Here is an 18,165-nt window from a genome sequence, read left to right as displayed (position 1 = left end):
TTTACAGAGAGACGAGAGGGAGTCCAAGCAGTTGGGTCCAAGAGAGGCGCTTTGAGTTGAGTCCGGGAGAAGTCCAGAGTTGAGCTGCAGCTCGAGCCACCGAAACTGCATTTACTGCAGCTCGAGCCACCGAAACGGCATTTACTGCAGCTGGAGCCACCGAAACTGCAGCCACAGCAGCGTGAGGCCTGGACGGCAGTTTGGAGCAGGGCCGCGAAGGAGCGGCGGCTGCCCAACGAGTCGATCGGCTGCAGGACCAGTTGGACCTCCCTATCCCGCCAGCCATCCATCTCCCGCCAGTCCTATCATCATTCCCCGCGTGAGTCTGTCCTTGTTTGTTCTGTCCCTGGGTTAATTAAGCTTGTATAAGCTAAGGATTTCACTGTGTCACCTGCGTCTCATGTGCCTGTAAATAAACGTGACTGCTTTCTTTCTGCTTATATGTGTAAATAATAAACCCAGTTACTCTTCTGTACGTCTTCTTCCTCTTTGCATTCGGTCGCTTTAGAGTTTTCCATATTGAGCAGCTGCGGTGCGATACGGCCAACGTTTGGGGTTGAATCGGGTTAGTCGGGGAATAAATGTTCGGCCGCGGTTACACCACCGCTCGGTCAAAATAACATCTTAACCGCGTCCGTAACAATATGTTTATAATTTCTTACCTATTGTTCCCAAACTTGAACATCGCGTGTTCACATATTTTGAACAATGTTGTCCTCAGATCATATGATGCGGCACGTAACCGCCCTGGTCGTCTCTTTCGGCTTTCTCCAGTGAGCACGACCTCACTGGCTTCAATTGGTGAGATAATTGTGGATATCTTCTAGATGGTACAGTAATTAGTGGACTATTACTGTACTAACTCAGAAAAAACGTTCTTTAATACTCTTTTTCGACTGTCCCAGCTACCAATATTTATTGACAGAATGAAACCTACTCCACTCAGATACATCACTAGAAGGCACCAAGCATTTTGCCAATGCACAGTTTGCCACAACTGCAAGGCAGGTGTCAGGCTTGGTTTCGGCTGCACATCTCTTGGTAAGTTTTCATCTTCTAGATATAGTTATTTGGGCAAGAAGCATAAAGTCGCATCTCAGAGCAACACTTAATATAAGCTATATTATTGGACTTTTAAATTGTATTGGCCTTTTAATTGTATTTTATCTACTTTTATGGCAAAGTTTATTTTGCAAATTTACTGTGAATTTGTAAGTTCTTGTACTTGTGCACCATTCTCTACACAGAGTATCGGTTCTACCGAAGCAGATTCTTAGCTTGGGTTATGATCTCATTCCGACACAGGATACCGGGCTGAGAGTGCAGGGATGTTTACTTTGTTCAGGGTGCCAATTATAACTTGCTTGCTCTTTACAAAGGACACCGTGGGACGCTGAACATCTGCCAACTAATAATAGAAAGCAGGATACCCGGCTTAACATCCATCAGAAGGATGGCACACACTTTGATGAATCATCCCTGCCTGTGAAACACCAGCATGATAGTTGAAAGTTGGGCCGAAATTTAAACCCAGGATGGAGAACTCAGAGGCCAGTAAGCGCACTTGTAAGCTATCCTGCCAGACCCAATTTGTAAGATTTGTTTGAATTTATTAAGCAGTCTTTCGTTAATTTAACTCACTCAAAATGTTTGTTAATTTACATGGAAACTTGCTATCTACAAAGTACTGTATAAGCATATTGGAGAAGAGATGAATGAGCAAATAAGATGACAAATTTGTGAATGGCACTCAGAAATTGCTGTGAATTAAAAATAAAAAATCAGAACGAGTAATGTACATAAAGAGCAGTTAATATTAGGATAAATACTTTTGAACAGGGCCAAAATGGGGGAAAGTACAATGCACTATACAAAGAGCCTTATTCACATCATCATGGAAATGACTGCACTCTGATGTGCGCCTACACATAACACAAAGCTGTGGTTGTTTCTAAAAGCCATCGGAGGCCTGCAAAGGCTGTTGATTTGTTTATTCGTCCTTTAATGCGGAGCCGATGGCTATTATTCGTGTGGGACCACCAACATGCTCTAATCTCAAAGAAATGATTCATTCCTTACAAGAGCTTCAGCTAAATTTAGCATTTCTTACTGGATGGACCTATCTGGTTTTTCCCTTCAACTCGAGGATTTTCTCCATTAAAAAACGATTTCTCAGATAGTAAAACTGCAATTTTGTGTTCACATGTAGAGACGTTTGTGTGGCAAAGGCAGTTGGTTTTAATCTGCTGGCAAGCGAAGCTGGGCCACTGATAAAAAATTAATCTGTTGAGATTTTCAAAGTAATGAATTTTTTTTAATGTTGAAGGCTCCAGTCACGGACTATGTAGTCCTCATCGATGCCAGGCCTTAAATAAAAGAGCTGCATTGATAGAAAAGTGAAGAAAGAGTGAATAGTCTTAATAGTGTAGCAGCATAGCAAACCTGTTGTGCATTTTGTGATACAAGCACCAAATTTGGTACACTAGTAGACTATCATATTATGAAAAGATCTGGATATTGGGCCATCTCAGATTCAGAGATTTGATTTTTGCAAGATTTCGATTCGATTGGGATCGAAGAGAACACCTTCTTCGTCTTCTGTACAGTGAAGTTGCCAGCCCTGAATTCTCTGGCTACATCTGGGTGCTTCATTGGGAGTGCAACCGTGTCCCTCAGGTGAACAGGGACCCACCTGGCATAGTGTGTGTGGTCTAAGGCATGGAACCATGGGACCAGTTCCGTCAGGGCATCAAGGTACGTCGTGAATGAAGCCTGCCGCAGAGAACGCACGTAGACCAGAGTACCAACATCTCTAGTTCCAGCACAGTTGCCCAGTACTGAAAGTTGGGAATGTCTTCTCCTCTCTGGTGACACCAGTCTTCGAACTCAGGCAGGTCTTCTGCATCATCAGCATATGTCATACAGTGGCGTTCATACGCACGGTGTTGCAGGATGTGCAGTGTCGCTGCAGTGATTTGATGAGCTCTTCTTGTGCGGGTGACATGGGCAGCTCGTAGGAAGGAGTCGGCCGTCCCTGGCGTTGCAATCTCAGCTTGCAAAATCTGCAAATCTTGCAAAAATCAAATCTCTGAATCTGAGATGGCCCAATATCCAGATCTTTTCATAATATGATAGTCTACTAGTGTGCCAAATTTGGTGCTTGTATCACAAAATGCACAATTCTTTTGAATATTTGGGCTAAGCCACCCCACTATAAGAGTTTTTGAGGAAGTAAAAAATCTCCTTTTTGAAAAGGGGAAGGTCGTAAGTGTTTGGAAAGACATGAGAAGGTAAAGAGTTCCATAGTTTGGCAGTGGATGGGAAGAAACAAACATCATAACGAACCACCCTTGAGTTGCCAATGGCGACACAATAATCATGCGATGTCGTGGCTTGTTGAGTATTCCTTGGTCTTGCTAATGGCGGAGGTACACAAGGAGCAAGTTATTGGGAGGAGAAACCAAAGTAATATTGACACCATTCAAAAAGAATTGTATGACTTAAGTGTTTTAAAAGTTGACCTCAACGCAATGAAACTTTCTGTGCATCTACTGAAGACCATCACTGTTGGGGAATGGTTGTAGGTGATTGTATGCTGGATAGTGGCGCCACTGATATTGGGTTGTGGATGAGCTTGACTAACCTGGTGGTGCTCATGAGGAATGAGAGCAGAAGAAGAAAGACCAGAAATGACATGGCGATAGACTGTTACACCACCAACTTGTCTGTTAAGACAACGGAGTAGGTTTGGGATTCAATGTCACCATCAGTGACAAAGTTTACCCGCAGGACCTTGGACTTCATTGACTTCCAGTGGTGCAAGGTGAGAGTTAGTGGAGCTAGCCCACAAAGGAGAGCAGTACCTCTTCACACTGGAGATGGACTTGTACACCGTTAGAAAATGACAGAGACCAAGGAATGACAACTCTATGTTGACATCGAAGGCACTGCCCTGCCCTGCAGGCCGGATTAGAGACGTCATCGTGCAAAAAAAAAAATTCATGATCAATGAAGTCAGAAGAACTCCGAGAAATACTCTGCCAGATGTTATTGAGAAAGTAAATGAATTGTGATGTGTTATTCTTATTGAATGTATGTGTAGAAGAGAAAATTGATTAATATGCATACTGTGTTTCGCACTGACAGGAGTCCGAGGGCAGCAAATCTGACGAATCAATCGATGACAAACAAAAAAAGACAGGCAGGTACCTTTCAGGTATTGACTTCGATCCGAATCATGGCCACTGTTCTGATGATCGTGATTTAGGATCTGCAGCAGAGGGTACTTCCATATCCCAGGCTGGACAGCAGGTGTCACCGGAAGTTGGAGAGTGCGGCCAACATCTGTCCTTAGTTCAACTTAACAAAGGAGAAGGCCCTCCCTTGTCCTCCATGGTAAGTAATTTCAATTTCTGAATGAACCTTCATCTAAAATTCCCTATGAATTGTACATTAAACCAACAAGTGAAAGTGCACTGGGGAGTCATGATATGGTGCTACATCAAGGCGCAAACGATACTGTTCTATTGTAGACATGTTCGTATCACAATCCAAATACATGGAAAACATAAAACTTGGTACGTCTAAAGCGATGTGAAGATTTGATTGGCTCCCACAGCTGACCTGGGCTTTCATATATGCAATAAATTGCTTTTCAATGTAAAAAGAGGTTCGAACCAATTACAAAATTGCAGAGGAAAGCAATGTTGATGTGTGGATGAATGAATGTGTTTTTGCAATTTATTTTTTTACAATAAATGCACATACACTGGATAGTTTGTTTTGTATTAAGTGTTAGTTCACAAAATTTGAATAAACGTATGGAGCAAATCCACAAGGTTATATTTGTTCTCTTTTTCAAAAATAGGAACTTCAAGCAAGAGAAGATATCCTTGATTGGAAATTAGAGAGTGGATCTCAAGAGAAATATGAAATGACAAATAAAGCAGGTGCGAATTCACCAAATCCTACACAGTTTCTATTTGAGTGTCTGGTAGATTTTGGCAACCATTCTTAAAAGGTGTATTGTATTGTAAGTATTTGTGTTACTCATGAACTAAGAAACAAATATCCTTTTAACACTGGAGGTAGTTAGGGGAATGCTTGGCATCGCATTCACGGCATGATACACAGAACACAAGTAATATGCAGAAATTTCAGATATGAAATGCACTGGAGCTTGTAACCAAGGAAAATGTGTCTTATATTGTGATCAAGTATCTAAGCCTTGTATATTAGATGCATCCAAGCTATTTTATACAAACTGAATTTGCGTATTTATATATGCTTTAAAAACTAAAAAAACTACTGGCCCAAATCCGACCAATTTTTGCATGTTGCCTAAAGGTTTCTTATGGTTTCTTATGCTTATGGCAAGTGTGGTTTCTGTCTGGGTAGCATATCTGGGGGAGGGAGTTCAAGGTGGGGGAACACCCCAATTCTCTCTATCTAAATGTGTGTCGTATAGCGCCACCCGGTGGTAGCCGGTACAATGAATCATCATCCTATGTAAAGAATGTTTGAACAATGTGATAATATACATTACAGTGATGTTGAAATCTGAGAGAGAAAAATTTGAAATTTTCAAAATGTTTCTTTTCACTCATTTTAAGCAGAGGTTTAAACCAAAGCATCCAAAACTGGCATTCATAGCAAAGCGGAAGTGATTTTTGCTCGTGCCATTTTTTTGCAGCAAGGATGGATGACGAAGGTGATATTACCTGACTTACAAGGAGATGGAAAATGAATTCGGGCAAATTATAGTGAATAGAGCAGAGTGTTTGTGAAGTACAAAATGCTGTCTTCCGATTAAATACATGAGCAAAGCAGCAGGTAAAAATGCCTAACATATGTATATATGTATATGAATATATGGTATATACGGTAAAAGATTAGGACAGTTGGGATTATACATTTTGAATGAAAGAAAGGCCCTTCCAATCAGAAAGCAAAACTGCATCTACTCCACAAATTTGAGCAAATAAGCAAGAGCAGAACCGGTCTCAGGCGACGCTTCACCCGCTTCACAGCAGGAGCCGAGAGTGTGGTCTAACTGGGGAGACAGTGCACATACCGACACAATACACACCTCTCCAACAAATGGCAAAAACTGGATGGTACAAACAGCTGGATAAGGTGAGCAACAAACAAGAACACTCAATCCCAAACACCACACCCACGTGTGTACACCACCCAATGGAAACTCCAACAGTCACACAATCGGCACCTCACCACGTCCAACCCGGGTACGAAACTATCCATTCATTCCCCCTCCCCCCCCCCCCCTCAAAAACACAACAACACAAACAACAACAATAACAGGAGCACACTCATGCTCACGCACATGCATACAATACCATATCACGTGTAAGTTTCATCACAAAAAAGAGTAGAGCAGCCCATCAATGATGTGCCTTGACGATTATTTGCTTGAGGTTTGCAAAAATAAAAAAGCTCCTCCATCTGACCTTGGCTAACCCCCGCTTGAGCAGGGAAACTGGCCTTAAAATGCCTGTTGTTGTGTTGTTGTATCTGACCTCGAGCACCAGCATGTGACTGTAATCGGCCACATGGTTAATAAAAAACCAATACATGCCAGGGCTCGTGGTCCATTGGCCTGAGGAAGCGTGCTGTGAAGCTGGTGAAACGTCACCTGAGACCAGGTCTGCTCTTTTTAATTTCTGGTTGGAAGCACCTTCCTTTCTTAAAAAAAAAAGAAAAAAAAAAGTATATATAAAAATATATACAGTCATGTGAAAAAGTAAGTACACCCCATGTAAAGTTTTGACTTTTTCAACATATTCCAACATACAGCTATTTCATCTTCATTTCAACAATATTGATAGATAAAGGTGATATAATATAACAAATATCATGAAACATTTACATTTTGTAGTCCATTGTATAATTTAAATAAACATAAATGCAAATTTAGCATGTGGAAAAAGTCAGTACACCCCTACATTTATCATTACTTCAAATACCTAAAATTTGAATCAGGTGCACCAGCTCAGGTGCAAATGATTAGAACATCGTTAGAGAGGATCTTGGAGGAACCTGTCTTATTTAAACCTCAGACATTTCGTTTGGTTTGCTCTTTGTTGTTGAAGTGTGCGGCGTCACCATGCCTAGATCAAAAGAGCTCTCTCAGGCCTTCAGAAAGAAAGTTATAGATGCCTACGAGTCTGGGAAGGGATTTAAAAAGATCTCCAAACAATTTGAAATCAATCATTCGACTGTCCGGAAGATCATCTACAAGTGGAGAAGATTCCAAACAACTGCCAACTTGTTCAGGCCAGGCCGCCCCAGCAAGTTCAGCCCGAGAGCAGACCGCAAGATGCTGAAAGAAGTCTCGAAGAACCCCAGAATGTCATCACGGGACCTACAGGTAGTTCTTGCCACAGTTGATGTCAAAGTGCACGAGTCTACCATTAGAAAGAGGTTGCACAAATTTGATCTACATGGTACATGTGCCAGGAGGAAACCTTTGCTGTCGAGAAAGAACATCAGGGCAAGACTAAAGTTTGCCAATGAACACCGAGGCAAAGACCAGCACTTCTGGAACAATGTGCTCTGGACAGATGAGTCAAAGGTAGAGCTATTTGGCCACAGTACCAGAAGACATGTTTGGCGAAAACCAATGACAGCATTTGACCACAAGAACCTGATACCAACTGTAAAGCATGGTGGTGGAAATATTATGGTTTGGGGCAGCTTTGCTGCATCAGGGCCTGGGCAGCTCACCATCATATAATCCACTATGAATTCTTCATTGTACCAGAGGGTGCTTGAGGATAATGTGAGGCCATCTGTCGGAAAGTTGAAGCTCAACCGAAGGTGGACCTTGCAACATGACAATGACCCTAAACATACCAGTAAATCCACCAAGGAATGGCTGAAAAGAAAGAAATGGAGCTAGTGCTCGTACACTGAACGGATCAGGATGCAACAGCACAAAAGCAATAGTAGAGAAATGGGGGAAAACAACAACAGCTGGGTTTAAGGACAAAATAGAGGGAGATTTGGACAAATATTTGGTGTGGGTTGGAATGAAGGGTCGTCGTGGACAAGGAGGATACAGAAGCAAACTCTGAGGAAGGAAAAACGGGATATTTGGAAGGCAAAACATGACGAATATGGAGACAAAAGGGACATGTCTCTGCTGAGCTCAAGTCTAATCGGTGGAACCTATGCAACCTATACAAGAGCAATTGCACTCTACTTGATCATATGGTACTATTAACACAATCTATTTATGGAATACCCTCCCCCTTTCCACATCACATCCTTCCACACTCAGATGATTCTTTAAATATATTTTTTAATGTAAACATAATCAGTAAAGATAACATATCACTTTCTCATGACTCGATTTAATTACTCTTTTTAAACAGTTGTCATCCTAATGTATTTATTTACACTTAATATCCACAAACCGTAACACGCGAAACCTGTACATTGGGCTTCACTTGACTTCGTACGAATTCTGATCACATTTGTGCTTTTTTCCGTGTTCATGTTTTAAAAGATTTTTTTGTTTCTACGAAGAGTAATCCCAATCAGTAACAACCAACAAAAGACAGCCACAGGTGCTCCTCAGGAATTGACTTTAATCGGAATCATACGCACTATTTTGATCTTGATGCCAGAAGTGCAGCAGTTGGCAGTCACGTGATGAAAAATTGATTCACTGTAATCACATTTACAGGCTTAAAGAGCAAGTATCTCAATAATGACAGATTACAAGGAAAATATCAACATAAGATATAATGTACACCAGGACAAATCGAAAAAAAAAATCTCCGAATGACATCATCGTTAGAATTCAAAAGGTTTCCCCCTCTCCCCCACTTTAAACCCACGGGTGACAAAGCCAAGCTGTGTAACTGATCTACATTTGGTTCATGGAAGTTGAGTCCAAGTTGTAACTTGGTCGCTAAGTTTGTCAAGCGTGTTGCTTGTGGCGATTTTCCAGGGACTGATTTTTTGATTTGTTGTGTGATTTTCCACACTCCAAAGCAGATGACGGCCTCGAAAGACAACAAAGACCCCGTGGTGCCGCAGCCAATGTTTCTGACTCACTTCTGCAAAGTCTCAAGCTACAGCCCCGCAGGTGTCCTTCAGCATAAGTTCAACACTAGTTCACTTTCCATCAACAAAGTCACAATCACAGCTTCAGCTACATGCAATCAAAATCAGCTTTTCCAAAAACAATGAGCAACCCAGGACATCAACGCTGGGCAAATCACATTATTGATACCCCTGGACTTATCATTGCAGTAAATTCACCAAAATATTGCAAGCTCTGTTTGCAAGTGGGATATAGTCATCCAAAAAGGTTGCTGCATTCACATTATGCCCTGATTCGGCATGAGGCAATTATTTTTTATTTAAAAAGTAAAATACTTTTAGCTCGATTGCAAAGTCTAAGTTTGGGATTGAAGTAAAGTAAATACAGTACTTTGAAGTTTGGTTCTTTATTTTCTCATTCTTATTACCCTCGCCAGAGGAGAGGATATTGCATTTGAGTCCGTTTGTTTGTCTGTCTGTTTGTCCGCACAGAATAAATATGATTTTCTCTGCAACCGTTGGTCCGATTGACAGGAAACTTTCACCACAGGTGCACCTCCACCTGTATAATTTTTAATGATAATTATGATGTATGATGACACGTGGTACGGGAGCCCTCTTGGAAAAACGAAAAACTTTGCACCTCTGTATCTCAAATTGAGACATGGCTCAATGTAATGAACTAACCATGGGGAATAAAATATGTTAATGATGATGTCATAGGTTCCTCCATTATGACGTCATAATTCGACAAGTAAAAAACTTCATCCGATTCAAGATGAAATTTCTTGAGCATCATCTAGGGATAAATTGGTGGAGAAAAATAAATGATGATGTCATTGGTCACATGCTTCGGCCGCCATATTTGTTTTAACACAAGCCTTAAAAACCACTAAAACACGTCCTGGTGGGGGTCTGCGATCTCTGATTGCTCTTTCCTGTTTTCTTGTGCACCATGCACTGTACAGATAGGCTATGGGTCATTGGGGTTGCATGGTCGGTAGCAGTCAGGGAGCTAGGCTAACTGAGATTTTTAGCAAGGGATGGAAGAAAATGTGTGATAGCAGTGTGTAGCTCTTGGCCTTCCCGGTTTTATCACTCAATATGCAACCATACCACGAGTGTCACCGGTTGCAGATTTTTCATCCAAAATGTATCGAGTCATTGTCAGTTTATGGTGTATAAAGAATGTGCACAAGTATTTCACCAAAGCTTCGTATCTTGTTGGCAAGGATATTAAATTCCTCATATAATGGTATAAAAATTATGCACCAGTGATAAATATAATTGCCACAGAAAACTTTCAAATGTGATAGAAATAAGCGCCGCTCAAAAAACTTTCTTTCAATCATATAGTTTTACATTTAATTATTTAAAGACATCATGCACCCAAATAGCATCATTCATTAATATTTTGTTCCAGGAGCCCTTTCCCAAGATTTTGATACCGTTTGCAATCTTATCTGATGTAAGCTGACAGGTACGTGCACCATTTTATACACTGACCCTCAAATTACGATTCTCACCAATTTTGCAACTGAAATTGGAATGCGACAATCAATTTCCACTGGAAATGAAATACACACTGGACAATCATGGTGTTCCACTGGAAGATTAGTCACAGGGGATCATTTATAAGGGAAACATTTACTAAAATTTACTAGTGAAGGTTCTAAAAACCGTAACAATATATATATATATATATATATATATATATATATATATATATATATATATATATACAGACTTGGCATTTAATATGGAATTTTTTTTTTGTGGGGGTGAACTTACTTTTCAAGATGACTTAGAAACAAAAGTTCATTGGAATTATGTTGAAATTATTCTAGATTTTGTTAATGTGACCTTTAAAAGAAACAAAAACCACATTTGACATTTCGAAGCAAATAAATTGATCCTTGAAAGTGATGTAAACTGATATCAATCTCAATTCACGGACAGTACTGTGTTAAACTTCTGTGCGTTTTCCAGAAGTATCTCTTTATTTTGCACATTAGCCAAAAATTTTTTTTAACAAAAACAAAAGTTAAATTACGACTGGGATTACGGACAGTAAAATTACAGTTCAGTACTTCGTGTAACCCCCACTCGCATTCAGGAGAGCACGTACACGTTCAGGCATGCTGTGCACGAGATTTGCGAAGGTTTGGACAGGAATCGCTTGCCATGCAGTGACAATAGCCTGCTGCAATTCACGCACAGAGGCAGGCTGCTGGTCCCAGTTGTCGATTTGACGCGTTAATTCTGCCCACAAGTTCTCTATCGGATTCATATCCGGGGAAATGGCAGGCCACTCCATATGCTCTACACCACGGTCAGCAAGAAAGTGTTGGATCATGTGAGCACGATGAGGCCGTGCATTGTCATCTTGGAAGACAAAGTTGCCTCGAAAGGCTGCACGAACAAATGGAAGCAATGTTTCTTCCAGAATGGCCCTGTGCTTGAACTGGTTCAGGTTTCCATTCAGAACAACCAGGTCAGTTTTGCCCCCTGCATGAAAAGCAGCCCAAACGGTCACCCCACCACCTCCAGCTTGGACTCTTGGCACTATACAATCGTCGTTGTAGGCTTCATGCAATTTTCTGCGCACTCGGCCGCGGCCATATTGACGATAGGCCAGAAATCTAGACTTGTCACTGAAGATCACGTGATTCCAGTGTCCTGGCTGCCATTGACGGTGCTCTCTGGCCACTGCAATCGGCGCTGGCAGTGTTGTCTGGTCAGACGTGGCTTTCTCAGGGGACGCCTGGCACGATAGCCTGCTTGAACCAGTCCTTGGTTGACTAGCCTTCTGGATACAGGCACATTTGTCAGTTGCTGCCACTCAGCCCGAAGCCGATTAGCTGACTTGGTACAGCCATTGCAGACTAACCGGTGCAGATGGCGATTATCCCTCCTTGTGGTTCTGCGGGGACGTCCTGACCTCGGCATTGGAGTAGGGACACCCCTCTGAGCATTTCGTTTCAGGATCTTTGGCACCTGACCTTGAATGATGCCATACTGCTGAGCAATAGCACGCTGTTTCATGCCGGGATTTCGTAAAGCCACCACTAAATGACAAACAGCATTGTCGAGTTGACGGACCATCTACAGGGGAAGCGGCAATAACTTTTGTAGACGTGCATCCGTTTTTTTCCACTAATACAGAATGCAACAACCCTTATATACCCAATTGTGAAGCCAATCGTCAAATGTACCTGTCCGTACATTTTGTCACGCCACCTGTGATATAATCCTGTTATTGACTTCTTGCTGCGACAATCAGTGACATGGTTCTTTAAACAAATAAATCACCGAAGCGTAAAAGAAACTCACCAGATTGATATACCGAGTTCAGAAAGAAAACCCAAATCAAGAAAAAAAAAATATTCCATATTAAATGCCAAGTCTGTATATATATATATATATATATATATACACACACACACACAGTCACACACACATATGAATCCATTTGTAGTTCTCCAACCTTTAATGAGAAAACAAACAACTGCTCGACGTTTCGATCAACAAACACGGATAAACGTGCATCCACTGACCTTTCTCAAGAGTAAAGCAAAACAACTCTATACCCTCCCTTATATAAGGGAAAAAGGGGTTGGGGACACCGAACCACCAATCAATACCATTCTGGAACAACTCGTGCCATTCAAATTTAAACCGTAAATCAAAACCGTTGAAACAACTGAAACCACACCTTGGGATGTTACATTAAAACCACCGTTAAATCACCCGTTGAATCAAACAAAACGGAGCATAATTCAAATAAATCGATGAAAAATAAACAAGATGATTAATTGCTTCAAGTGATGGTGGTAAATTAAACGAATTAAGCCAAACGGATACATCGCAAACCTAAAGTGAGAATATATACCGAAGTGACCGCAAACCGAGGCAATAATTTATATGCTTGGTGACGCAGTTTCTCTGGTACGTTTCTGCATGAGCGGGCCAAAAGCCAGTGGTAAGTCCAACACTTATATATTGTTGATCCAACACTTGCTGATCGAAACGTCGAGCAGTTGTTTGTTTGCCCGTTAAAGGTTGGAGAACTAAAAATGGATTCATTTGATTTTAATCCCAACCGCAAGTCATTACTTTATTGTCCCCCGTCGCACCGTGGAGCGAAAGGGGGACTATGGCTTTCCCCTCCGTCCGTGTGTCTGTGCGTGCGTGCGTGCGTAAGCGAAGGACCGAATTCTAATTTGGTGTGTGGGTGCAACCCACGTCAAAATCCAAGATGGCCGCCGCCATGTATGTCTGACGCCATGTATGTCTGAACCTTGTGAGCGGAATATCTTGAAAAATAAGCGAAGTACCAACTTCTAATCTGGTGTGTGGGTGTATCTAGGCATAAGGAAGAACGCTATTGAAAATTGGATCGCCACGTCAAAATCCAAGATGGCCACCGCCATGTATGTCTGAACCTTGTGAGTGGAATATCTTGAAAAATAAGGGAAGTACCAACTTCTAATCTGATGTGTGGGTGTATCTTGGCATAAGGAAGAAAGCTATTGAAAATTGGGTCGCCACGTTAAAATCGAAGATGGCCGCCACCATATATATGTCTGAACCTTGTGAGCGAAATATCTTGAAAAATAAACGAACTACTAACTTCTAATCTGGTATATGGGTGTATCTACGCATAAGGAAGAACGTTATTGAAAATTGGGTCGCCACGTAAAAATCCAAGATGGCCGCCTTGCGTCTTCCACTTTGTCAACTCACATCACTTCACCGACGGGGGACCTAGGCATAACGCTTGTATATATATAGATATACAGTCACGTGAAAAAGTAAGTACACCCCATGTAAAGTTTTGACTTTTTCAACATATTTCAACATGTAGCTATTTGATCTTCATTTCAACAATATTGATAGATAAAGGTGATATAATATAACAAATATCATGAAACATTTACATTTTGTAGTCCATTGTATAATTTAAATAAACATAAATGCAAATTTCGCATGTGGAAAAAGTAAGTACACCCCTTCATTTATCACTACTTCAAATACCTAAAATTAGAATCAGGTGCACCAGCTCAAGTGCAAATGTTTAGAACATCGTTAGAGAGGATCTTGGAGGAACCTGTCTTATTTAAACCTCAAACATTTAGTTTGGTTTGCTCTTTGTTGTTGAAGTGTGTGGCATCACCATGCCTAGATCAAAAGAGCTCTCTGAGGCATTCAGAAAGAAGGTTATAGATGCCTGCGAGTCTGGGAAGGGATTTAAAAAGATCTCCAAACAATTTGAAATCAATCATTTGACTGTCCGGAAGATCATCGACAAGTGGAGAAGATTCCAAACAACTGCCAACTTGTTCAGGCCAGGCCGCCCCAGCAAGTTCAGCCCGAAAGCAGACCGCAAGATGCTGAAAGAAGTCTCTAAGAACCCAAGAATGTTATCACGGGACCTACAGGTAGCTCTTGCCACTGTTGATGTCAAAGTGCACGAGTCTACCATTAGAAAGAGGCTGCACAAATTTGATCTACATGGGAGGTGTGCCAGGAGGAATCCTTTGCTGTCCAGAAAGAACATCAGGGCAAGACTTAAGTTTGCCAATGAACACCTAGGCAAAGACTAGCACTTCTGGAACAATGTGCTCTGGACAGATGAGTTAAAGGTAGAGCTATTTGGCCACAGTACCAGAAGACATGTTTGGCGAAAACCAAAGACAGCATTTGACCACAAGAACCGGATACCAACTGTAAAGCATGGTGGTGGAAATATTATGGTTTGGGGCAGCTTTGCTGCATCAAGGCCTGGGCAGCTGACCTTCATGGAATCCACTATGAATTCTTCATTGCACCAGAGGGTGCTTGAGGATCATGTGAGGCCATCTGTCGGAAAGTTGAAGCTCAACCGATGGTGGACCTTGCAACATGACAATGACACTAAACATACCAGTAAATCCACCAAGGAATGGCTGAAAAGAAAGAAATGGAGGGTTCTGGAATGGCCAAGTCAAAGCCCGGATCTAAATCCCATCGAGATGTTGTGGGGGGATTTGAAACGAGCTGTGCATGCAAGAAACCTCTCAAACATCGCACAGCTGAAAGAATTCTGCATGGAGGAGTGGGCAAAAATTTATCCCAGTCGATGTCAGAGACTGGTAGACAGTTATAAGTAACGCCTACTTCAGGTTGTTTCTGCCAAAGGGGGCAATACCACCTATTAGAGCCGATGGTGTACTTACTTTTTCCACATGCGAAATTTGCATTTATGTTTATTTAAATTATACAATGGATTACAAAATGTAAATGTTTCATGATATTTGTTATATTATATCACCTTTATCTATCAATATTGTTGAAATGAAGATCAAATGGCTGTATGTTGAAATATGTTGTAAAAGTCAAAACTTTACATGGGGTGTACTTACTTTTTCACGTGTCTGTATATATATATATGGGAGCATACGCTGGATCAGCACGTCACTGCGTCCTTGGACGACTCCTCAGAGCCATCCCGACACACCACTGTGTGCCACGGAATGGAATGAGGTGTTTTTTCCGGCGGCCGGAGTGCGAATCCTGCCACCAACCTCCTCGAGAAAGGACCCAGTACCCTGGTACTGATTTCCCCAACCAGACTGAAGGATGAACAGACTGAGTCAACCCCATCTGGTATTAATTCAACAGCTGAACGGGATTCAAACTCAGGAGCTTAAGATCGCAAGCCCACCACCCTAACCATTAGGCCAACACTAGGTATATAGTGTGCTGGCAAATATCGAACATTGTTCACTTTGTCATATGCGAAACACCAAGGGATCATGGATTGGATGGCTGAGAGATGTAACTGCCAGTTACCTTCTCGGGCAGCATGCAGCAGGGCAAGCAAGATCGTTTCGACAATATTCACATATGACATCCAGAATGCTGACAAATCTCCATTGTCATGACGAAAATACTCCAATAATTCCTTCCAAAGAGCATGCATCCCTTTAAAAGTTGGGTCTTCCAAGTTCCAACAGAGTATTGGAGTTCCAATGGAGCAGATCTATGACGGCGTCATTCTTTTTTTTCTAATAACGAGATTACAGTATTGTCCTGCCTATTGTTCTTCACTAAAGGAATGAATTCAATCCACATGAGTCTCAAACGCTTTATATATACACTGCTTGATTATACATCTTCCAGAACTTGCTTGCCTTCCAGAACTCTATTTATTGAACCTTCTGCCATGATGTTTGCTTCTTCTATGCACAGGTCCCGAAGGCCAGAATCTTGGAATCATGCACCTAGGATTGACATTATATTGCAAATTGTGTGGAATGTGCCCAAGCATTGGATGATTTTGTCATATATATTTGTATGTTTCCAGACGATCTCGGTGGTTTTAGCATGTAGAACCTGGTCTATGATCACGATGATGTCCCTTGGTGTTCCACTGGAAGATTTGTCACTTCAGTGTCTGTCTCAAGTTCCGGCTGTTTTAAGATTTCTGAAACGGTTGACAACTCCAGCTGGAGTATTTATTGTGGACATGTAGTCAACGATACCTTGTGAAGCAATGAGGGAGCCTCTCGTACTCTCGTAGTGATGCTGAACCCTGTCGGCTGTGTCCGCCTGCCTGGCAACTATCCAGAGCCTGGAAACTATGCAGAGCCTGGCAACTATCCAGAGCCTGGCAACTATCCAGAGCCTGGCAACTATCCAGAGCCTAGCACCTACCCAGAGCGTGGCACCTATCCAGAGCGTGGCACATATCCAGAGCCTGGAAACTATCCAGAGCCTGAAAACTATCCAGAGCGTGGCACATATCCAGAGCCTGGAAACTATCCAGAGCCTGGCAACTATCCAGAGCCTGGCAACTATCCAGAGCGTGGCACATATCCAGAGCCTGGAAACTATCCAGAGCGTGGCACATATCCAGAGCCTGGAAACTATCCAGAGCGTGGCACATATCCAGAGCCTGGAAACTATCCAGAGCCTGAAAACTACCCAGAGCGTGGCACATATCCAGAGCCTGGAAACTATCCAGAGCCTGGCAACTATCCAGAGCCTGGCAACTATCCAGAGCCTGGCAACTATCCAGAGCCTGGCAACTACCCAGAGCGTGGCACCTATCCAGAGCCTGGAAACTATCCAGAGCCTGGAAACTATCCAGAGCCTGGCAACAATCCAGAGCCTGGCAACTACCCAGAGCGTGGCACCTATCCAGAGCCTGGGAACTATCCAGAGCCTGGCAACTATCCAGAGCCTGGAAACTATCCAGAGCCTGGCAACTATCCAGAGCCTGGCAACTACCCAGAGCGTGGCACCTATCCAGAGCCTGGGAACTATCCAGAGCCTGGCAACTATCCAGAGCCTGGCAACTATCCAGAGCCTGGAAACTATGCAGAGCCTGGCAACTATCCAGAGCCTGGCAACTATCCAGAGCCTGGCAACTATCCAGAGCCTGGCAAATACCCAGAGCCTGGCAACTATCCAGAGCCTGGAAACTATCCAGAGCCTGGCAACTATCCAGAGCGTGGCACCTATCCAGAGCCTGGAAACTATCCAGAGCCTGGCAACTATCCAGAGCCGGGCAACTATCCAGAGCCTGGGAACTATCCAGAGCCTGGCAACTACCCAGAGCATGGCACCTATCCAGAGTGTGGCACCTATCCAGAGCCTGGAAACTATCCAGAGCCTGGAAACTATCCAGAGCCTGGCAACTATCCAGAGCCTGGCAACTACCCAGAGCGTGGCACCTATCCAGAGCTTGGGAACTATCCAGAGCCTGGCAACTATCCAGAGCCTGGAAACTATCCAGAGCCTGGCAACTATCCAGAGCCTGGCAACTACCCAGAGCGTGGCACCTATCCAGAGCTTGGGAACTATCCAGAGCCTGGCAACTATCCAGAGCCTGGAAACTATCCAGAGCCTGGCAACTATCCAGAGCCTGGCAACTACCCAGAGCGTGGCAACTATCCAGAGCCTGGAAACTATCCAGAGCCTGGCAACTATCCAGAGCGTGGCACCTATCCAGAGCCTGGAAACTATCCAGAGCCTGGCAACTATCCAGAGCCGGGCAACTATCCAGAGCCTGGGAACTATCCAGAGCCTGGCAACTACCCAGAGCATGGC

The 18,165-nt window shown here is 42.7% G+C and overlaps 1 protein-coding gene across 16 annotated transcripts in view; it reads left to right on the top strand.

The window, feature by feature from the left end:
- The window catches only part of LOC137432701 (uncharacterized), a 131,156-nt gene that overhangs the window by 36,669 nt on the left and 76,322 nt on the right, over positions 1-18,165 (top strand). For 10 of the 16 annotated variants that reach the window (XM_078783513.1, XM_078783516.1, XM_078783523.1 and 7 more), the window contains 5 exons: positions 722-801; positions 947-1,041; positions 4,147-4,395; positions 4,868-4,949; positions 9,022-9,112. In XM_078783513.1, coding sequence (XP_078639639.1) covers positions 722-801; positions 947-1,041; positions 4,147-4,395; positions 4,868-4,949; positions 9,022-9,112 — 597 coding nt within the window. Of the gene's footprint in view, positions 1-721; positions 802-946; positions 1,042-4,146; positions 4,396-4,867; positions 4,950-9,018; positions 9,113-18,165 lie in introns of all 16 variants that reach the window. The other 6 variants (XM_078783514.1, XM_068124822.2, XM_068124824.2 and 3 more) reach the window with 1 other exon arrangement.

Source organism: Myxine glutinosa, chromosome 8 (genome assembly GCF_964187855.1).
Source record: "Myxine glutinosa chromosome 8, kmMyxGlut1.1, whole genome shotgun sequence".
Classification (NCBI taxonomy): domain Eukaryota; kingdom Metazoa; phylum Chordata; class Myxini; order Myxiniformes; family Myxinidae; genus Myxine; species Myxine glutinosa.
The sequence above is the reverse complement of the archived record's forward strand: the minus strand, read 5'-3'. Positions and strand labels throughout refer to the sequence as shown.